Source organism: Mesoplodon mirus (genome assembly GCF_964341445.2).
Source record: "Mesoplodon mirus genome assembly, chromosome: 3".
Taxonomy (NCBI): domain Eukaryota; kingdom Metazoa; phylum Chordata; class Mammalia; order Artiodactyla; family Ziphiidae; genus Mesoplodon; species Mesoplodon mirus.
In genome coordinates this window covers 152,243,311-152,265,814 of record NC_138978.1, presented here as the reverse complement: position 1 = coordinate 152,265,814, position 22,504 = coordinate 152,243,311, and the positions used below count along the sequence as shown (strand labels likewise).

At 50.3% G+C, this 22,504-nt stretch overlaps 2 protein-coding genes across 2 annotated transcripts; both read right to left on the bottom strand.

The window, feature by feature from the left end:
• Positions 1 to 254: 254 nt before the first annotated feature.
• KISS1 (KiSS-1 metastasis suppressor) lies at positions 255 to 2,605 on the bottom strand (the record flags this gene model as incomplete). The annotated part of the gene is made up of 2 exons (XM_082614466.1): positions 255 to 591; positions 2,503 to 2,605. 2 exons carry the CDS (start codon positions 2,603 to 2,605, stop codon positions 278 to 280), a joined length of 417 nt encoding a protein of 138 aa, XP_082470592.1. The 3' UTR covers positions 255 to 277.
• A 4,303-nt stretch (positions 2,606 to 6,908) lies between these two features.
• GOLT1A (golgi transport 1A) lies at positions 6,909 to 22,110 on the bottom strand. The gene is made up of 5 exons (XM_082612914.1): positions 21,997 to 22,110; positions 11,102 to 11,193; positions 9,897 to 10,075; positions 7,902 to 7,965; positions 6,909 to 7,226 (listed from the first exon to the last, which is right to left on the bottom strand). Exons 1-5 carry the CDS (start codon positions 22,019 to 22,021, stop codon positions 7,188 to 7,190), a joined length of 399 nt encoding a protein of 132 aa, XP_082469040.1. The 5' UTR covers positions 22,022 to 22,110; the 3' UTR covers positions 6,909 to 7,187.
• Positions 22,111 to 22,504: the final 394 nt, after the last annotated feature.

Here is a 22,504-nt window from a genome sequence, read left to right as displayed (position 1 = left end):
GGTCCTTTATCTCTAGTTTGAAAATCATTGACCTTGATAACACTAAAGCTATCTTAAAACCAGCTGAAGATCCAACGGAGAGAGAAGGGGAACAATCTCATCCGTGCCGCTTGCAAAAATTAGCCACAGATCACAAGCAGGTGACACAGCAGCATTTCCTTTATTGCTTCTGGAAAGAAGCTGCAGGCCCCTCCCACTGCCCCGCCCCCAGCCCCGACCCCGAGCCACGGTTGGATCCGCGTCCGGGATTGGAAGGTCAAAGGCCGCACCTCCGCGCTCAGCCCCGCCTGGCGCCTCGTCCGCGGCTGCCGGGCGGCGCAGCCTGCCGCTTTCCGTAACGTAGGCCGAAGGAGTTCCAGTTGTAGGTGGACAGGTCCTTCTCCCGCTGCACCAGCACCGCCCCGCGCGGGGCGGGGATCAGGCGACTGCGGGGGGCGCACAGGCCTGGCAGCTGGGGCCCAGCGGAGCTCTCGGGAGGAGGGCACAGCGAGGCCCCCCGAGGGCTCGGCCCGGCAGCGGCGGGCTTCCTCTCCGCACACCGCGGGCTCTGCGCCCCGGAGGCCAGGAGCGCCGGGGGTCTGAGCCGCGGGCCTAGGACAGAGCCACAGGGAGAGGCTGACGTGAGGCCGGGGCCTGGGAAAGACGGCTTTGGAACACCTACTCACATCCCCATCCTCTGCTTCCCGTTTGTTCCTTGACCCCTAGGAAGCTCAGAGCTCCAAGCTCAGCAGCATCTTAGCTTGGGTGGTTAGGCCATTTGCTCCTCCTTCCTTCAACATAGCTTTGATTTCAAATGTTTTACAGAATTGTCTTGAATGTCTTTTATATTGAATTACTTCTTTTTTTTTTTTTTTAGGAAGCAAGCAGGGTAGAGCTTGGAAATCAAGAAAACTCAAGTATTTGCTGGACACCCAGCTTTGCTCCTCTTCGTGACCCTCTGGCTGGCCCGCCCCTGCATCAGGCTCCCACTAGACTGAGCTCCTAGGGCGGTTGGGGCCATGTGCATTCATCTCTGAGTCTCTCAGAGTCTTGAAAACAGTGTCTTGCACATACTGGGGCCTCAAAAATGCTTGTTAAATATATAAAAGCTAATGAAAGGCTTGTAGTTACAGAAATGAAGCAAGTGAAGCTAAGACCATTGTGCCTCCACACCCCCAACAAGTGTGACCCCTAAAAGGCTATATAAGGACTTCAACAAAGAAGGGAAATTATCTGGGTCACCTCAACCAGCTCACCTCCCCCACTCCAGGTATAATGTTTCCCCTTCATACTGAGGGTTAATGAGGCTAATTTGGAAGGCACTTCACCTGCAAGGCTCGTTAAGTGCACTCTACTTTTTAGCAGTGAAGTAGTGGAACTAGCTCTAAGGAGACAATGACCCCAGCAAATTGTGGCAGGAGATCAGTGGAAATGAGGTCTGGGGTGTGGGTGGGTGTGTGTTGGGTGGAAGGTAGTTGACTTTGAGCCCTGCTCTTCAATGCCCTGGCATACTCTGGAGAAGAGTGGGCATGGTCCAGAGTTAAGTTATAATCTTCCTAAGAGAGCCCTGGGCCTGGCTGAGATGGGAGGGACAATGACTCCCTTTCTAGCTATAGCCACCATCCCAGCAGTAGGATCACTGCTTAGGCTATTGTTTTTAGCATCACATAAAAGCTTTTGCCAGAAAGAGCTAAGAGCTCAGTGTCCCCAGGGCAGTGATGATGTTATTCTCTGGGGGATCCTCCCTCACCCAGAAAGAACACCGATCCCAGGAGAGAAGACACACTTGGCAAAGGACACCCAGGGCCATGTTCTCTTTGCTTTGGGATAGCTTATGGGCACAGTGATATCTTGTGTATAGAGAAAATGCTGCAAGTTCCATAGCTAGAGGAACTGAGGTCCCCAGAGGCCAAGCTGACCACCCAGCAGTGTTAAACCCCCCCTCCTGACTTGGGGATGAGCACCGTCCTAGCTCATGCCCTGTAGAGGGCACTCTTTGGGAGCTCAGTGCCTGCTGGGTTTCGGCAGCATTGGATTGATTGACTTTGGGAACGTTTCTTTACCTCTTTGGGCCTCAGTTTCTCCAGGTCATCAGTTTCACAATGAACTCATAATGTTGACAGTTATTAAGGATCTGTCCTTTTGTGTAGGCTATTATTTTTTTTTTCAAATTTCCCATAAAGGAACTGAGGTCACTGATAAGACAAACTTGCATAGTAAATTCCTTCCTAGCAGATCTGCACAGAGGTGGTTGGCGGAGCAGAGAAAACCATGCAGGAGCTCGGTGGTTAACAAGCACCTGAACCTGGGTGAGCCTCCTGATGTCTGTAACAGTGGCAAGACACTCCTTGCTTGCAAGGTTAGTGAGGCCCCTAAATGTGTTGCATGTATCAGTCTTAGGTTTCCATTAAATGCAGCTTTAACTTCACGTCAAGAGACTAGCCATATCTGAAAAATACGATAACTCTCATTTTGCGACAACTCACTTGCTCCCTCCCACCCTTCTTCCCAGACAACACATACCTGTGGCTCTAGGATTCTCCATGGGCGTCGCCTTTTCTAATGTCTCCCTGAAGGGGACGGCACAAAGGAAAAGCATCAACTGCCAAGAAACCAGTGAGTTCATCCTGGTCCTGGAAGTGTCCTGAGACCAAGACAGAGAGAGGGAGGAGGGACTAGGTTAGGCACGCCCTCTGGGCTGGGTGATGGGGCAGATGCCAGCGTGAAGTGGGACCCTGGAAGGGAGGAGGCAGCCCCTGCCTTTGGAGGCCCCCAGTGGAGGGATGAGGCTGAACAGACACAGCATGGAAATGGGACTGAGACCACTTGCCCCGTATAGTCCAAGCTGAACTCATGCGGTGAGGATCATAAGGGAGGGCTTCCTGCAGGTGAGGCCAGTAAGGTTAGGAAGGAAGGAGAGAAGGAAAGAAGGAAGGAGGGAGGGAGGAAGGATCCATATCAGTGGAAGGGTCAGGACTGCTTGGGTTGGAAAATGGCCAGGATTCTGAATCTCAGGTTTGCTTGAGAGGATTGTTGGAGAAACAAGGAATGAGATGCAGTGTGGCAGTGAGCAGGGAAAGGTGAAGTGAAGTGGGGCAAGGAGTTCCACTGAATGGAGGACGCTGAGGTCCCAACCTGCTCTCTGGAGCCTGGGAGCAGGCACTTCTTCCCTCCATGCTGGGCTCTGCATAAATGACAACTTTCTGTGCTCCGCTCTCCCCGCTAGAATGTGCCTTCCCGAACCTGGCCCAGTTCCCTCCTGCTGTAATGGGAACTTAATTCTTTTCCTTTTTCAAGAAAAAGGAAGAAAAGAGGCAATCATCTTGCTTGCTCTCATAACCCTTCATAGCCTTGAAAACCGTCATTAAATTGTCTTATTGCCTGTAATTCAGGAAAGAGAAAAAAACTTTCCCTGATTTATCAGGTCAAACTGTCTCCATATTCTATTCCCCGTGGTCTCTGAGAGGATATGAATTTAATTGACTTCATGATTTTGGCTGTTGAGGTGGGAGCTGTGTGCTCTGACCCCCTCTTCATCCCCTTTCCCCTCTCATCCCCACCCCCCCAGCTCTTCCAGCTCCCAAGTCTGATTTCTCTTTGAAAAAGTCACCAGGCACTTTGAGACTGTCCAAACATGATTAAAGACATGGAGAGCCAGGCAGCACTGCAGGCTGAGCGGAAGGGAGTGGGTGCCAGGTCTAAAGGCTCGAGCCTCCCTCCGTGGTCGAGCGGTAAGTGGGCAGGGCGGGGGGACTATCATTTGTGCCCGTCAGCTCCTAACGGTGGCTCAGCCCCATCCATCCCTCTGTTGTTGCCCCCACTCCCCTTTCCTCTCCCTGCTCCCACCAGGACGCAGGCATGGGGTAGAGTAAGAGTGGGATTAGGAGGACTCAGATCTGTAGCCACAGCTCCACCCTCCCTCCCTGTGAGACAAGAGCAAGTCACCTCCCATCTCTAGACCTTATTGCTCCGTGTATAAAATAAGAGCATTGAGTCAGACTGGCCACCGACTGTCCCCTCAGATGGTCACTTATCCTTGCAGACTTTGACTCTGTGACACCCTGAAACCCAGACCATGGCTTTCTGCACCTGCCTTAAGGCCTGGGGCGGGGCATGGAGTAGAGAGAGGATCAGTCCACTAGAGAGAACAGTGTAAACCCATTTCTTTTGTGGCTTCAGACCATGGATGCACAGGGTCCAGGTTAGTTCAGAAATCATTCCCGGTCGCAGCACCTGGTTGGTGCTATGGGTGCACAGGTGTGCTAAGACACAGGGTTGCGTCCCCCAGGCCCTCCCCTGAGATCTAGCACAAGAAATTGAGTCGTAATCAGAATCCTCTCAAAATAACATGGTAAATGATAGGCTGGAGGCACGTGAGTACAGGGTGGGTGGGGAGGCCTGGGGGTGTGTCAGAGCCCATGGGAGCCTGATCTGGAGGGTCCAGGCAGGCTTTCTGCAGGGGGTGGCACCTGAGCTGAGTTTCTGAGCACTGAAGGCAGTCCCAGCCAGAGAGCTGGAGCTGGGTGTGGAGGGAAGTGCAGGCCCTCCAGCCTGCCAGGAGGGTGGAACTTTGCTGGAGAGAGAGTGAGTGATGAGGCTGGGGAAGGGGCCACCAGGGACTTCATCCCGGAGCGGTGTGTAGATTAGCATTTCAGATGGAGCATTCAGGCTGCTCTTCAGAAGCAGGAAGGTGAGTGAGGAAGGATGCAGAGGGCAGGCTGTGTGGTTAGAAGGTAGTGTTCCTTCTTCATGCTCCTCTCACCCGTATTGCATCCTCCCCATCCCATCATAGGTAGCACTTACCATGAGAACTTTGGTTTTCCCCCACTACCTGTCCCCAACACACACCTACACCCCTCCCCCAACTCTTGGTTCACTGCCCAGCACAGTGGCTTTTAACACATGTGGTAGAATTGAGTTGTTTGGAAAAGAACCATCAGCTTCCAAGGGACCAAGAGTGGCTGTCCTGCTGTGAGCATTTTTGTGGTCTCCCTGTCCCAGGGGTTTTGTACCTAGAGAGTAACAGGAATTCCAGGCTTGGTTGGAAAGCTTTTGGGGGGGAGCTCCCTTCTGGGGTGATCCCATCTCTTAGTGCCAGGGCTGGCAGGGTACACAGGGGCTCTTTGTTTAGGCCTGTGTTTGCCATCCACACATCAGGGAACTGCCCAGAGGAGTCCTATTGAGCCTCTGAGCCCCGGGAGTTCCCCATCTCCCTCCAAAAGCTTCTGTGGCCTCTCATCCCAGCCAGAGAGTTCATTCACTGTATTCATTCTTTCTACAGAAAAGAATCCCCAAGGTCCTGGTTTCATAAAGTGCAAGTCAACGTTATTTACCCAGACATCCCAGAATAATCTGGCCAGCCGAGTAATCAGGGAAGATCGGCACCCCCTGGGCCTGCCTGGGACACCTCTGTCAGTCTTGGAACTGAATTCCTGCTACCAGCTTGGGAGCCTCCCTGGGTCCGGCCAGACCCCTCCCCTGGTGTGGGTGCTGCAGCGCACCTACCTTGCCTTGGCTCCGTCCTGAGGGGTCTCCGAGATGATGACACTGCTTGGCTGAGTGAACACCTGGAGGGAGGGGAGATGGGCTCCTGGGCTCGCTGTCACCAGCTCCCTGGTCACGTCCCTTTTATAAAGCCCATGGTGACGTCTCCAGGCATAGGCCCACCTCTGCCTCCCCCTCCCTCCTCCTCAGACCCCCTCAGAGAGCACGGCGCTCCGAGCCGATGACGGCTGACTCCTGCCTCCCGGTTCTCATGACGGAAATCAGCCTTTTTCTGCCCCTCCAGAAGCCTTCCAAGGCTGGCTTTCTGATTGCCACTAGTTCTTGCCAGCCTTCTCACCGCTTCTCCCCAGACCCACTCCAAGACCCATTCTGCCCCAAACAACATGGAAATGGACTGTTTGCGGGGGGGTGCGGAGTGTCAGTGTGCAATGTTCCCCCTCCAGACAAGTGAGCAGGATGCAGGGGAGGAAGGGGGAGGAGGTGGCACAGTCTGCCCCAGGGGCTCCTTGCTCCCCGTGTGCGCCCGGCTCTGGCAGCTCAGTTGGGGTCTCAGACCAGAAGGCAGCTCCTGGGCTGGGAACTGGGATCTGGGACTGCGTTGGGGGGATTGTCTCTTTTTTTCTTCCTTCTTTCCTCCCTTCTTTCCCCAAGCAATTTCTGAGCTGGTGCTCAGCACAGGGTTTGGAGATGAACATGCTGAGGTCCGATGGGCGAGACAGGTATGTGAGCAGCTGGCTAGGAAAGCAGCACCTTTGCAGCTCTAGAAGGTGGGCGTACCTGGGAAGCACTAAGGGAACTTGGAAGAGTGCCTTCCAGCTGCAGTGTGTCCGGAGGTGCTGCTCCTGGAGCCCCACAGTCATGTCCTGTGGCACCTCGATCACACCTTTTTGGAATTGCTGTGAGCCTCGCTTTGAAGTGGGGCAGGTCTCCTTCCCTTTGCACCCTCAGCACCCGCTCCTTTGCTCCGTACAGACATAGGGGCCCTCACAGAGACTTACTAAATGTACGCCTTGCGGGGGACTCCTGTCTCTCTCTTGGGCCTGCAAGGATGTGCTTTACCCTTGAATGAAGTGCTTCCCAGGGCAGAGACTGGGGCCCTTGGAAGGTAGGGGCTATGTCTGTACCTCAGCACAGAGGGTACCTGGTGGGTGAGCTGTACAGACATCCACCTAATTAATGGTTGAGAAGCACTTCCTACCATGATGGGGATTAATCCCCATCACTTGTTTAATACCTCCTGCTAACAGGGGCTTGCAAACATATTATCTCACTCATTAGGACTAGTAAACACGAGGGTAAGAATGATAGGTCATGAGATAGGCCTGCTTCTAGCCATGTGTGCGGGCCTGCCCTGGGTCAGAGAATGGACTTAATGGGCTAGAGACACTGACTTTGAGTCTCAGGCACATTTACAGCTTGGGGATTTAATCTGCTTTTCCTCTGATAAATACAGGGTGGGGTGTGATCCCCGTTCCATCTCCATGGGACCTGGATCTCTGCTCCCAACGGTCCTGACAGCTTCTGGCGTTGACTTGGGGATTTGGGGTCAGTCACTCGGCTCCATCCTTCCTTCTGGACTTGGAGAGGTCCGGGTATGATGGGGAGGTGAGTCAGTGTGGGGTGGGGGCCTGAGGGGGTGGCCCCCATTTCCTTTCCAGCCCCCTCAACCAACGATCCAAGTTCAAGCAGCTTATCTCTGCTGTTCAGACCATTGAGCTGGTGCCTTGAAGCCTCCGGAACAGCTGTGGGAGCCAAGAATCATTACTCCAGACAAAGAGTGCGGAGCGGACTCAATATCTAGTTATTACGAAGCTGGCCTTGAGAGCTGGGAGCATTGCCAGGCGCAGATATGGAGAGGGGACAGCAGGAGTGTGTCCAGAGGGCGGGCATGTCAAGGTGCTGGCTTAGAGCCTCTCTGGGCTTCTCAGAGAGCTTGTATTCTGTCCGGTGCTTCAGAGAAAGGGAGGGGCAGGGGCTAAGGACCACTGCCCCATGCCTGCCCCAAGGAGAGGACAGAATCTGCCACCTGCTTTTCCTGTTGTCACTGGCTGTCACACATCCTTTCTCTGCCTGGGGCCCAGACTCAGCCCTCTCTCCAGAAGTCTGGCACTTTCTGGCTGGGTCACCTAGACTCCCTAAGGCTCCGTTTCTTTGGCTGTAATAGGGAGCTACTGACAAACACCATTCTCTACACCCACACCTTTGGCACGACTGCTCACACCCCTCATCTTATCTGCTGTTGTCAGACGGAGAAGGTACAGGGAGGGGAAGAGGAGCTGAGGCTGGCCCACCTGGGGAAAGGCCTTTGAGGGGAGATGGGGAAGTGTCCACTGCACCTGGGGCTGCTGTTTTACTAAGTCCGTGTGCTTCCCCCACCCCAAGGCACCGCCACCAAGCCACATGCATAATCCACTTACCATGCTCAGGAAGGGGATGTTGAAGGTATTGCCCAAGAAGCCAAAGGCGACAGAGAAAAAGCCCCTAGGAGTAGAGAGGTGGAGGGAGTGGTCAGTGATGGCCCCAGAGGGGAGGATGAGGGCAGCGATGCTGACGTCCCCCCTAAGCCTCCAGCTTTGGCTCCCAAGAGAATGGGCCCCTAGGCACTGGGGGCGGGCGTGCTTCTGCACCCTTGTTTTTTTGAGAGGCAGCCAAGTGGAGTAGTTAAGAATGAAGGCCCTGAGGTCAGACTCCCTGGGTTCAAAACTTGGCTCTACCACTCACTGGTGCTGTATAAACTTAGGCAAATTTCTTCACTTCTCTGAATCTATTTCCGGCTGTAAAATGGGGTTAATAATAATAGTATCTACGTCATAGGGCCTTACACGAAGAAATGCTAGGGAAATGTTTATTTTTATTATTGTTACTGTCTTCTCCTCCCTAGACTGGGTGTGTACTGCCTGCCGCGTGTTTCCTGGGCTCCAGGCATGGATCGCTATTGGAGGCTGCGCTCACTTTATTCTCCCCTATGCCTCGGCGCCCCATTCTTACCACACACCCCCTGGCATGGATGGGTGATCCTTCAAAGGGCTTGGAGGCACGGAGGTTAGTGTGGGAAAGGGAGCAGAAATCTGAGTTCTGGCTGAGCTACTTTCTTTCCTTGGGCCTCAGGTCCCTGAGGTTCGCTTGGGTCTCTGAGGTCTCTTATAGCTCTGAGTTGTTTTGTTTAGTTTTGTTTTGTTTTTGCCCCTTCAATGCTGCTGCAAAGTGTCTTTCTCAAGGTTTACTCTTGGTTAGAACTGCTGAGTCTGCAGTGGCCCCACTCACACTTCCAAGTCCTCGATAGTAACTATTGTCAGAGTTAGTCTTCTTCACTAAATTGCAAGTTCCACAGGAAGTTTCTCCTCGTTTAGTGCCATATCCCCACACCTAGCCCTGTATTTGGCACGTAGTAGGTACTTTTTATATATCTGACTATTTGAATGAATGACTGTTTGCATGATGACATCGTTGAAACATAATGGATGGCAGAACACATGTGAGAGAATTTCACTTCCTGCAACCACACTACATGATGTCTCCGAAGTCTAGGGCATCGGGCCAATCAGGTGTTTTCAAGGCTACACTGAGTAAGCTGATGGTTCCGATTAGCCTAGGGCTCCTGGTCCACAGCTCCTTCCCATGAGTCCATAAGCCATGATTCTTCTAGCCCACATCATCCCCATCCCCACCCCTGTTCTCTCCACAGTGCCCCAGAGATGGTCTTCCTCAGTATCCTTTTCTTTCTTCTCCTTAAGGACCCTTCAGTCTTCTCTGAGACCCTACCCACCCCTCAAGGCCTGTCTCAGGTCCTGCTTCCTCTGGGACACCTCCCTGGCCCTGATGGAGGCCACACACCTTCGGTGAGTTCCACCGTGTCTTTCATCAGGCCCAGGCTGACACTGGATGGGCCGAGGGATATGGGAACATGAGCCAGAGACACCTGGGTCAGGTTCAGATCCTTTGCTTACTAGTGAGAGCTCGGGCAGGGGCAGCCTCTCTGAGCATTGGTTTCCTTATAGTAGAGGACAATCCTACAATGGGTTGTGGAGATGAAAAAATGAGAGGATGCTTGTGAGCATGCTTGGTGCATGTGAGGGGCTTAGTAGATTTTAGTTCACTGCCCTTCCTCTCTATCTGGATTGCCAGACTTGAGGGCAGGTCCTGTGTCTCCTCCCTGGGGACAGGCACAGTGATGGGTACACAGCAGGTACTCCATGTTTACTGATGAATGGGCTGATTCCTCCAACTTATCCTTCAGCCTACGGTTGGTGTCCACCTGATGCTCCTCCCTATTTTCAACCCTTCCGAGGCTCCCGTCTCTTGCAGGATAAAGTCCAGCTTCTGTATGCACTGCTGGTCACGCTGCCCAAACCTGATCTCAGCCGTTCAGAGGCCCTGGTGGGCCCATCCAGGGGAAGGGGACCTGCACTCACTTGAAGAGGTTAAAGAAGCCATAGGTTTCCAGGAACATGCCCAGGAGGGGCCAGCGCAGGAGCACAATGACCACGCCCCCCAGGAAGAAGCTGGTCCCCTTGAGCTTGTGCCTCTGGAAGAAGAAGGAAAACGTCTTCCTCAGGCCGATGATGAGGGAGAGGCCGGTCAGGAACAGCAGCTGTGGGAGAGGGAGGGGGTGGGTGTGAGAACCAACACCCTGGCTCCCTCTGCTCCCTCGGGAGTAAGGGGCCAGGCCTGGAGCTGCACATCAGGCGTGCGGCAGGACTTGCTAACTCTTCAAGGAGGGATAATATTGGAGAGGGTGAGTAATTTGAACTGCTTAGGAACAGAAGTGCCCAGAGGCAGGGTGGACCCGGAGACCTTTGAAGGTCCCTAGCTTGTCACCCAATTCGACCCAATTTCTTGGATCCCAAGCACTTCTTCTTATATGATATCATTTCTCATCACACCTCCTAAGTAAGATGGGAAAGAGAGTGAGATTCTCTCCATTTTATGAAGGTGAAGGCTGAAGCCTAAATAGGTTAGGCAGCCACACCCAGAGTCACAGGGCAGTGTCAGGGCTCCTGCCTGTGGCATCATTCTCCAGGCCCTCCACGCTATGGCCCTGTCACCACCTTCAGCTTGGCTCCCAACGATCCCTCAAGAGTGCCTGGCCTCCTGTTAAACTTAACTCTCTGGCTTTCTCCCAGCACGTCCCATGCTTTCCCTCCCCTTCTCCATACCTCTTCTCTTGTTGTTCCATCCACCTGGAAATGCTTTATCTTCCCCACACTCATTTATTTTTCTAAATTGTTTTTCATCCTTCTCCCACAGGGCACGCTCTCTTTTCTCCAAGCACCTTGTTTCATATTAGATGTGTTCATCTTACAGTGACTTTACCACTGCCCCTGCCTTCCTCCCCAGTCGTGTATGTTGATGTGACATTCCTCTCCCTAGGTGGTGGGATTCTGACGGGCGTCTGATTCATCTTGGTACCCTCAGGGCCTTGCCCAGAGCTTGGCATGAGAATCCAGGTCCTTAGATTCTCTCTGCCCCGTAGGCCTCACCATCCATCCCCAGCCACCCCTTGCCTGCCTGGGCTTGGTGGTGCCCAGCGCCTGGATGGGCACGATCTGAATAAACTCAGGGCCGACCCTCCCAGCAACGGAGACCTCAGGTAGGTTCACAGGGCTTGGGGACTCACGTTTCCGAAGGCCAGGAGCACTGAATCAAAGTACAGGAGCATTCCAAAGAGGATAAAGAAGATGCCGAAGCCGGTGGTGCCCACACCAATCTCTGCAATGGGCAAGGAGGTTGTGGTGGGATGGGCTTTGGGGAGCAGCTTGGGATGCTGGAACATCACCCCATTGCCACTGGACAGGTGCCCTCTGGGGGGCGGGGGATGGCGTGGCTCCATTGCCATCCAGGAATCTTGGCTTCTGTGCTCTCAGGGAATGACAGGAGGGGAAGGGAAGGATGGGCACGAATCTATGTTTAGCACCTGGAAACTGCTGGTCAGTTCTATATACTCTGGCGTCCTGTCCTCACAACATCTCTATGAGGTAGCTAGTGATACTCTCACCACTTTCTATTTTCAGTTTCCTCTTGTCTTCAAATGCCACGTCATCTAGATCATTATCAGGCTTGGGTCTCTGGCTGAACACAACCCTCTGCCTACTCTGTTCCTGGCCTCTTGCTTTTGGGAGCCGCTTGATGCCCAACTCACACCAGGGCCGAAGGGTACCACTGAAAACTCACAGCCATATCCCCAAAGTGTCTCAGAACTGCCCAGCTGGCCTGCCCTATTTCTCAGGAGGCTTGCCCTCCTGAACAATTCTTTACAGTGTCTCCTTCCTTCTCTAAACCGCCCCGGTTCCCAGCCTTCTGATGACGACCTCTCACACTTGACTGGGAAAGAGAAGTCATTGACCAGAAATGTGCTCATCACCTCGGAGTCTACACCCCAGCCAGCACCGTGGCTGCCCTGCCACACACCCCTCGGAACCCTAACTTCAGCCACAGGTGGGCCCCAGCAGCAGCGTGTCTTTTGCTTTGTGTCTCCTCGTTCTTTGAACTACAGGAGTTGGCTCAGAGCCAGGGAGCCCGGCACAGATACGCAGGCTATTTAGGATATGAAGTTCCCTTTCTCTTAAACCCCCTCCATCACACAGAATTGTTAATTTTACTTTATCTGTGCCACTGTGGTAGTCAACAAATGACAATTCATTGTGTTGCTTCATTTTTAAATTGAATCAAATTGAACTTTTTATCTTAAAATACAAGTAAAATTTATCATCTTAACCATTTTTAGGTATATAGTTCAGTGGTACTAAGTACATTCACCTTGTTGTGCTATCACCACCACCCACATCCAGAACTCTTTTCATCTTGTAAAACTGAAATTCTGTACCCTCTAAACAACTCCACATTCCCCGCTCTCTCTGGCAACCACCATTCTACTTTCTATGGTTCTAACTAGTCTAGGTACCTCATATGATTGGAATCATACAGTACTTGTCTCTGTGTGACTGCCTTATTTCACTCAGCATAATGTCTTCAAGGTTTATCCATGTTGTAGCATGTGTCAGAATTTCCTTCCTTTTTAAGGCTGAATAATATTCCAGTGTATGCATATACTACATTTTGTTTCTCTAGTCATTTATAGATGGACGTGGGTTTCTTCCACCTTTTGGCTATTGTAAATAATGCTACTGTGAGCACAGGTGAACAAATATCTCTCCGAGACTCTACTTTCACTTCTTTTGGGTATATACTCAGAAGTGGAATTGCTGGGTCATATGGTAATTCTATTTTTAAGTTTTTGAGAAACCACCACACTGCTTCCCACAGAAGTTACACCACTTTACATTCCCGGTAGTGGTGTACAAGGGGTTCCAACTTCTCTACATCCTCACCAACACTTGTTACTTTCTGGTTTTTTGCTTTATTTTGTTTTTGATAGCATCCATCCTAAGGGCTGTGAGGTGGTATCTCATTGAGGTTTTGATTTGCATTTCCTTGAGTGGTGTTGAGTATCTTTCATGTGCTTGTTGGTCATTTGTATATCTTCTTTGGAGAAGTGTCTATTCAAGTCCTTTGCCCATTGTTTTTTTTTTTTTTTTTTTTTTGCGGTATGCAGGCCTCTCACTGCTGAGGCCTCTCACTGCTGTGGCCTCTCCCGCTGTGGAGCACAGGCTCCGGATGCGCAGGCTCAGTGGCCATGGCTCACGGGCCCAGCTGCTCCGCGGCATGTGGGATCTTCCCGGACCGGGGCACGAACCCGTGTCCCCTGCATCGGCAGGCGGACTCTCAACCACTGTGCCACCAGGGAAGCCCCTCCTTTGCCCATTTTTTTTTTTTTTTTTTTTTTTTTTTTTTGCGGTACGCAGGCCTCCCACTGTTGTGGCCTCTCCCATTGCGGAGCACAGGCTCCAGACCCGCAGGCTCAGCGGCCATGGCTCACGGGCTCAGCCGCTCCGCGGCATGTGGGATCTCCCTGGACCGGGGCATGAACCCGTGTCCCCTGCATCGGCAGGCGGACTCTCAACCACTGTGCCCATTTTTAAAACAGGTTGTTTGGGGTTTTTTGTTGTTCAGTTGTAGGAGTTCTTTGTATATTCTGTATAGTAACCCCTTATCAGATACAAGATTTGCCAATATTTTCTCCTATTCTTTAGGTTGCCTTTTCACTCTGTTGATTGTGTCCTTTGATGCACAGAAGTTTTAAATTTTCATATAGTCCAGTATGTCTATTTTTTCTTTAGTTGCCTGTGCTTTTGTTTATTTATTTATTTATTTTTGTTATTCTTTTTTTTTGTGGTAGAGGGCCTCTCACTGTTGTGGCCTCTCCCGTTGCAGAGCACAGGCTCCAGACGCGCAGGCTCAGCGGGCATGGCTCACGGGCCTAGCCACTCCGCAGTTGCCTGTGCTTTTGGTATCACACCCAAGAAATAATGGTCAAATTCAGCATCATGGAGCTCTTCTCCTATGTTTTCTTCTAAGAGTTTGTCTTAGATCTTACTTAGAACTAAAATGAACTTTGAGTTAATTTTTACATATGGTGTAAGGTATGGGTCCGATTTCATTCTTTTGCCTGTGAATATCCAGTTTTCTCAACATCATTTGTTGAAAAGACTGTCTTTTCTCCATTGAACGGCCTTGGCACCCTTGTTGAAAACCATGTGGCCATATATGCCAGGGTTTATTTCTGGGCTCTCTTTTATATTCCATTGGTCTCTATGTCTGTCTTTATGCCAGTCCCACACTGTTTTGATTACTGTAGTTTTGTAATAAGTTTTGAAATCAGGAAGTTTGAAACCTCTAACTTTGTTCTTCTTTTTTTTTTTTTTTTTGCGGTACACAGGCCTCCCACTGTTGTGGCCTCTCCCGTTGCGGAGCACAGGCTCCGGGCGCACAGGCTCAGCGGCCATGGCTCACGGGCCCAGCCGCTCCGCGGCATGTGGGAATCTTCCCGGACCGGGGCACGAACCCGTGTCCTCTGCATCGGCAGGCAGACTCTCAACCACTGCGCCACCAGGGAAGCCCTGTTCTTGTTTTTCAAGATTGCTTTGGCTATTCAAGATCCCTTGAGATTCCACGTTAATTTTAGGATGGATTTTTCTATTTCTGCAAAAAACGCCATTGGGATTTTGATAGATTATTGCATTGAATCTGTAGACTGCCTTCTGTAGTATTGACATCTTAACAATATTAAGTCTTCCAATCCATGAATATGGGTCTTTCTACCTATTTGTGTCTTTTAAAATTTCTTTCAGCAACATTTTGTAGTTTCCAGGGTACAAGCCTTTTGCCTCCTTAGTTAGGTTTATTCCTAAGTATTTTATTCTTTTTGATGCTATGGTAAATGGAACTGTGTTGCTTCCTTTTAAAAAATTACTGATGAGGTATAACTTTAAGTTTATATTGTATATACAGTTTTGCAACTTGCTTTATTTACCTAATATAGCTAAAATGCCTTATTTTCTTTTTGTTGTAAATTATATGGTGAATAGGGTTAGGGCAAGAGTGTCTTTTTAAACTACAACATGTATAACTTTATTAAAAATGGCTTAACTTTTACAAAGAAAACACAGGTAATTTTTTTTGTGTGTGTGTGGTATGCGGGCCTCTCACTGTTGTGGCCTCCCCTGTTGCAGAGCACAGACTCCAGATGCGCAGGCTCAGCGGCCATGGCTCACGGGCCCAGCCACTCCATGGCATGTGGGATCTTCCTGGACAGGGGCACGAGCCCGTGTCCCCTGCATCGGCAGGCGGACTCTCAACAACTGCGCCACCAGGGAAGCCCCAACACAGGTAATTTTTAAAGAGTAAAATTTTACTGGGCTTGTTAACTAACATCTTAGAACTGATCCTTACAATCTCTATGAAATTGGTATTATTGCCATGTTTCTACAGAGAGTTTTAAAAAGTTGTTAAAAGTCTGGTTGTTAAGAGGCAGAACTGTAAAAACAAAACAAACAAAAACAAAATTATGAAGATTAGGCTTACTGGCTAAGTTATATTTACAACTGAAAGAAAATGACACACAATTGTCCTTCAGGTAGGTAGTTAATCTTTCCTAATCTGTTACCATACAGATCTTAAGAGGATTAGGATCAGTTCCAGTATAGAAATAAGGCCAAAGGACTTCTTTAAAAGTTCATTAAAAATACAGAGATGAGATTTATTGTTCAAATTATGGACTGAAACCTCGTTCAACTCATATTCTAGAAAAATGCCAGTCTAATTGGGTCTCCCTTTTGGCAGAGCTGGATTTGCTAGGAACCAGTACAACATCATTTCTCTCAGCATATCCCCCCGCACCCCCTCTGCTGCCCAGAATCCATCTGCTACTAATGGCGATTCCTCCTGTTTCTGACAAATCTCCGTAATCTATTCAAGTTTGTTTCCTATTTCCACCTCCTAGAATGCCTGCCTGAATTAAATCTCTTAGAACCCAAGACACTGGGTAGAGTACAACCCCCTTGGTCATTATGAAGATTGTGTTCTGTCTTTCCATGTTGCATGATTTTTCTACCCTCAGAGACAATAAGTTGAGGATCTAGAAGTAACATCTATCTTGTCATGATAATTTTACACGGGCCAGGGTACTGTGGAGGAAGACCACAACCATATTTCTTTAATCTGAATGACAAAGGTATTTTAAGTTTTTATGCCTGTTATAAAAATCTCTTATTAGCTTACACTCACCATAAAAATAGGTCAGTTCTGACAATACACCCTTCCGGTCTATCTCCCTTAGTAGATATTTTTGTGTGGAAACATAACATGGGCATTTTATTGGGTTTTCATTTTGTTTTGTTAAAATATCCACATGCCCATCCTGTAAACACTTAAGTACAGCCTCTTACTCATTTTGTAGAAATAGCATACATTTCTCAAATTCATATCTCATGTCTTCTCTCCTATATTATACTTTTTTCTGCAACAATGATTTGCTGGCTTGTATGGTTATTACTTTTCCGACTTGTTCCACACTGCCCTTCAAGGGCTGGTGCATTTCCAGAATTTTTCTGCAATGGAGGCAGCCTTCTTTATGGGCCACAATTAGTGCTTCCAGCGTTCAGTGGAGAAACTGCACCGTGAACACAAAACCCCACAGAAAAGGGTCGGAAACTGTGTTTCTCACACACAAGCCTCAGACCTTGCTCTGCCTCTGACCTGTGGAGTAGCTGAGGGATTTCAGTCAAATTACCAGCCAGGGGCTGCTCCTGAAGTTCTTCTTGGGGCGGAAAGCATGGCAGAGAGGGTGGGGGGTGGGACCCATCACCAGGGGTGACAGCAGTGCCTGCAGCCCCCCGTCCCCAGGATGCAGACAGTTGGGGCGGCGCACCCCTTGCTGGAGGTCACCCAGTCTCCAGGCTCTGGGGCAGAGAACAGCTGGGAGACTGACGGCACTCTCCAGAGAGGCCTGGCTCTCCAGGGCGCCCCCTGGTGAGAAGTGGGGCCCTCCCCAGACCGCAGAGGACAGCTGGGCTGATGGCTGCTCCGAAGTCCTGTTTAGACCCCGCCCTGTAGCACTAACTGAAGCCAGGTTCAATGTCTTTCTTGCTTCCAGAAAGCAGCTGCAGCTCCAAGGAAAGCAATATCCCCTGGAGCAGGCGGATGGGTCGCTCTGGTCTGAGGCTGTGCAAGGGAGCCTCAGACACCATTCACTTTCTCTCTCCCTCTCTCTCTTTTTTAATTTTTTTAATTTATGTATGTATTTATTTATTTGGCTGTGTTGGGTCTTCATTGCCGCTCACGGGCTTTCTCTAGTTGCGGCGAGCAGGGGCTACTCTTCGTTGCGGTGCACGGGCTTCTCATTGCTGTGGCTTCTCGTTGCAGAGCACAGGCTCTAGGCACGCAGGCTTCAGTAGTTGTGGCGCGCAGGCTCAGTAGTTGTGGCTTGTGGGCTTAGTTGCTCCACAGCATGTGGGATCTTCCCGGACCAGGGCTCAAACCTGTGTCCCCTGCATTGGCAGGCAGATTCTTTTTTATTTATTTATTTATTTATTTACTTACTTACTTACTTATTTTTGGCTGCATTGGGTCTTTGTTGCTGCGCACAGGCTTTCTCTAGTTGTAGCAAGTGGGGGCTACTCTTCGTTGCGGTGTGTGGGCTTCTCATTGTGGTGGCTTGTTGCAGAGCAGGGCTCTAGGCGTACAGGCTTTAGTAGTTGTGGCACACAGGCTCAGTAGTTGTGGCTTTCAGGCTCTAGAGTGCAGGCTCAGTATTTGTGGTGCACGGGCTTAGTTGCTCCGCGGCATGTAGGATCTTCTCCGAACATGGCTCAAACCCGCGTCTCCTGCATTGGCAGGTGGATTCTTAACCACTGTGCTACCAGGGAAGCCCGGCAGGTGGATTCTTAACCACCACCAGGGAAGTCACTCTCCCTCTTTTTTTAAAATCAATATCAAATGGACATAAAAGTTGCAAGTACAGTACAAATAATTTTTTTCCTGAACCATTTGAAAGCAGTTGCCACCGGCTATCTCATCGCCCCTGAATACTTGGCTGTGGTTTCCTTTATTCTCCTATACAGCCAGGACACAATGTCAAAGTCAGGAGATTAACACCGATACATTACTACCATCCAACCCCCAGACCCCATTCAGGTTTCATCAGTTGTCCCAGTCATATCATTCGCGGCAAGAAGATCCAGTTCAGAATCACATGTGGCATGTGGTTGCCATGTCTCTTCAGCCTGTTTTATCTGAAACAGTTCCTCAGTCTCTCCTTGACATGACCTTGACCCTTATGAAGATTTGGGCCAGTTATCCTGTAGCTGTCCCTCTGTTTGGGTTTGTCTGATGTTTCGTCGTGACTAGATTCAGGTTATGCAGAGATATCAACAAGAGGTGATGCTGTGTTCTTCTCACTGCGTCTATTAGGTGATGCACAGTTCCAATCTGACCTGTTACTGAATGACGTTTCTTTAAGTATTTCATCAAGGCGGAGTCTGCAGGTCCCTCCACCATAAAGTTACTCTCCAGTTTCCACCCCAACCCTTCCAGGATGCCCCCCTCCCCCTGGCCTGGCACCAGGCAAACCCCAGTGTGAACCCACCAGCCCGGCGAGGGCCCTGACACCCACCCTGGGCACTGCCCCCCTGCTACCTCATGGCTTTAGGACTGAATTGTTCAGAAGAGGAAGGTGGCAAAGGGGAAGAGAAAGAGCCTTGTTTCTCTTTTCAAAATTAACAACAGTGATTAATAGTAATAATTGTTAACACTAATGAACACATGGTGCCAGGCAGTCTAAGCACTTTATGTGCATTAACTCGTTTAATTTTCATAACTGCCTATGAGGTAGGTATGCTTTAGCCCCATTTCACAAACAGAACGGAAACACTGAGAGGTCTTAACCTGTGCCCAGGGGTGCACAGCCAGCAGCTGGCAGAACCAGGGTGTGAACCCAGTAGACTGGCTCTAGAAAGACTGCCTTTAACCAACCCTGTCCGGTCCACTTTTGCCCCCACCCCCTCTACAGAGAGGCTCTTGCTTGGGCCTCCCATGACATCCATGTTCCCTAATCCAAAGGAGAGGGGTCGGTCCTCATCTGTCAGCAGTTGGCCACTCCCTTCTTGAAATATCCTGTGGTAGGTTCCGTGACACCATAGTCTTGATTTCTTCCTGCTGTTCTGGCCACTCTTTCCCAGGCTTCTTCACCAGCTCCCACTTCTTCCTCTTCTCTTGGGGTTTGAATTGCTCAGGGCTTCAGCTCCAGCTCATTTCTCTTCTCATTCTAGTTTCACACGAATTTACACATCTTTAAGTACCTCTTGTGTGCTGACAATGTTGATATTTATCTTTCTAGTCCATGCCTCCTTTGAGCTTCCAAACTCCCATCCAGCTGCTTACTTGGCATATCTGCATGTTTTTCTCTCTCCAAGGCATCTTGAACTCAACAGGTCCAAACTGAGCTATTGATTTTCCTTCCTTAAAGCTGCACCTGGCACAGTTTTCCCCAAATGAACGAAATGTCATCACCACCCACTCAGCAGCTCGAGGCAGAAGCCCAAGAGCCATCACTGAGTCTCCCTCACTGTTCCTACCACCCCTCCTCCATTCAATCCACAGCTAAGTTTTATTGCTTCTTCCTCCTAAATGTATCTTGAAAGCTGTCCATTTCTCTCCACTCTTAGCACTTAATTCTAAGCCACCATTATCTCTTTCCTGGACTCCTGCAACATCCCCCAGTTAGTCTCCTGCTTCATTCCTGCCACCCTCTTATCCCTTCTCCACACAGCAGTCAGGGGCCTTGGAAAACATGTAATCCGCTCATAGTAGCACAGCGTACAATCCGTCATGGCTTCCCACTGGCTTAGAATGCAACAGAGTCCTCCCACCCATGCCTTGGCTTACAGGCCCTGCATGATGGGGCCTAGACTTGCTTGTCCAACTTCATCTTCTGCCCTTGCCTGCCATACTCCAAACACATCATTGTTTTCATGACAAGCCTTCCTGCCTCGGGGCCTTTGTACATGCGGTTTCTCCCCACTTGCTATCTGCCCAACACACACTCCTTCAGGTCTCAACGCAAATGTCGGTTTCTCAGGGAAACCTGGTCCACTATCTGTTCCCGACTTAATCTGGTTCCCTCATATTTTTTCTCTTCATAGGACTTACTCAGCACATTCTTCATAGAACTTAGCACATTTTGGTTTAATGTTGGCTTGCCCCTGGGCTCAGGCCTCAGCCCTCTTCTATTTTTTCCCCTAAGTCAGTGTTTCTCAACTTGGGGTGGAGGGGGAGGCTGATGGGTAAGTTGGCAATTTTGTTCCCCTGGGGACATTTGGTAACATAAGAAGACATTTTGATGGTCACAGGTGGGAATGAGAGTGTGCTACTGGCATCTAGTGGGGAGAGGCCAGGGATGCTGCTAAAATCCTACAATGGACAGGACAGACCCCCCTCCCCCCACAACAAAGAACTACTCTGCCCCCAAATGTCAGTAGTGGGGAGGCTGAGAAACTGTGCCCAGGCGATCTCATGGTTTTACATACCATCCGTATGCTGGCAACTCCCAAATTTCTCCCCATTGCAGACTAATATACCTGACTACCTACTTGACATGGAACTCGACATATCTAAAACCCAAATCCTGCCTTCCCCCCTACTCAACCCTTCTAATTGCTCAGGCTGAAAATATTGGAGGCATTCTTGAATTCTTTCTCTCACAACCCACATCCAGTCCATCAGCAAATCCTTTCAGCCATTTCCTCAGTGCAGATCCAGCACTGACTACTCCCCACCAGTTTGCCGCTACCACCCTGGTCTCCTCCACTGTCTCTCACCTCAGAACTGGTCTCCTTCACCACCTCTTACCTCGGAACTGGTCTCCTTCACCATCTCTTGCCTCAAAACTGGTCTCTCTGTTGCTGACCCCACCCTTCCACGGTCTGTCTATTCTCAATCCAGCACCCAGAGTGATCTTTTAAAAATATAAGCAGATCATATCAGTCCTCTGCACAAAACCTTCTAATGGTTTCCCATCTTATGGAGGTAAAACAAAAGTTCTTACACAGCCTGGCCTCTGAGTGACCTCCCTGACTATCCTCCTACTGCTCTCCCCTCTCCTCACTTTGTTCCACCCACACCAGCCTCCTTGTTTTTCAAACACACCAAAGTATGCTAATGCCTCAGGGCCTTTGCACTGGCGGTCCCCTCTTCCTAGAACATTTCCCCCCCTCCCCCCAGACAGCTGCGTGGCTTTGCTCCCTCACTTCCTATGGGTCTCTGTATAAAAGTACCTTCCCAGGTAAACTTAGTGACCACTCTATACAAAACAGTCACCCCTCCTACCCCGCACTCCCAAGCCTCTTTACCCTGTTTTATTTTTGTCCAGAGGGAGGTATCACCATCTGACATACTACATACTAATTACCTGTTTCCTCATTCTGGAACATAAGCAGGGAATATGTCTGTTCCATTCACTGTTGCATACCCTGTGCCCAGAACAGTGCTTGGTGCATAAAGAAGACAAATTTGTTCAGTGAATGAATGAAGATTATCTCCAGTTCACAGATAAGACACTGGCTTTAAGTAACTCACCCAAATGAAACTTATAGAGCCACAGTTTTCACCACTTCTCCTGGACCTTGGGACTACCTCCCTGCCCTCTTCCCTGAATAAAGGGGAAAGATATTTAGGAGTGAGGACAGAGTGATTTGGGGGGGATTTGAGTTTAGTTTCTGATAAGAAGAAGCCAGGGCCACAGGATACCCTAAGAGTTTGTGGGGGAAAGATGTCTCAATAGGCAGAGGCCTTCTAGGTCCACCCTTGTAGTATCCCATGTTTAAGAATCCTGGATGGGGAAGGGACCAGCCTGAGTGGTGAACTTGGCAGTTCCTCCAGGCACCAGCCTCTGGCTACCTGGGGGCCCTGGGCAACCCCCCACCCCCTGGAAGGCAGGGAACCACACCCCGCCCTGGCCCTGCTGCCTGAAGGATGCCAACAGGGCAGCTCCCAGCCACTAGCTCCAGAGGTCGCCTTGCAGGTTCCCCAGAGAAAGATCCCGGCTGGGAGGGGCTGCATCTTCACCCACCCTAGCGGGTCCAGCCAGCCCCCTCGACAGCACCGGCCCCTCGCACTCACTCTGCCATTCGGTGATGGAGGTCATGCTGCGGGCTGCCTGGGGGACCTTCCGTGTGGAAGCTGGCAAGGGGTGAGGAGCCCAGAGGACCGAACTTGTACATGCCCAAGGGAAGCTGACCCTTGGTAAGTTGTGAAATGAGCCTCTGGTAAATCATTAACTCCCCCTAGACAGACAGACAGACACACACACACACGCACACACACACGCGGCTGCTTAAAGTCAGAAGTCTCCCTCTGGGTTCTTCCCAGAGGGCACTGCTCCCACCCACGTGCTCCGCCCACTGGGGGAGGCCACTCCCATCTGACCCCAGTATTCCCCACCACCCCATGCCCTGAGGCTGAGTTCAGCTGTTTCCATCTCTTTTGCAAAATTTTGACTCTTTATGGAAGAATTGGGATTTAGGAGTACCTGGATTCCTTACTGGCTTGGTGGAAGGTGTGGGAAGAGTTGGGATCTGTTTCTCTCTGGAAAAGTACTAAATTCATCTTGTAAGTAGTTTGCTCGCTT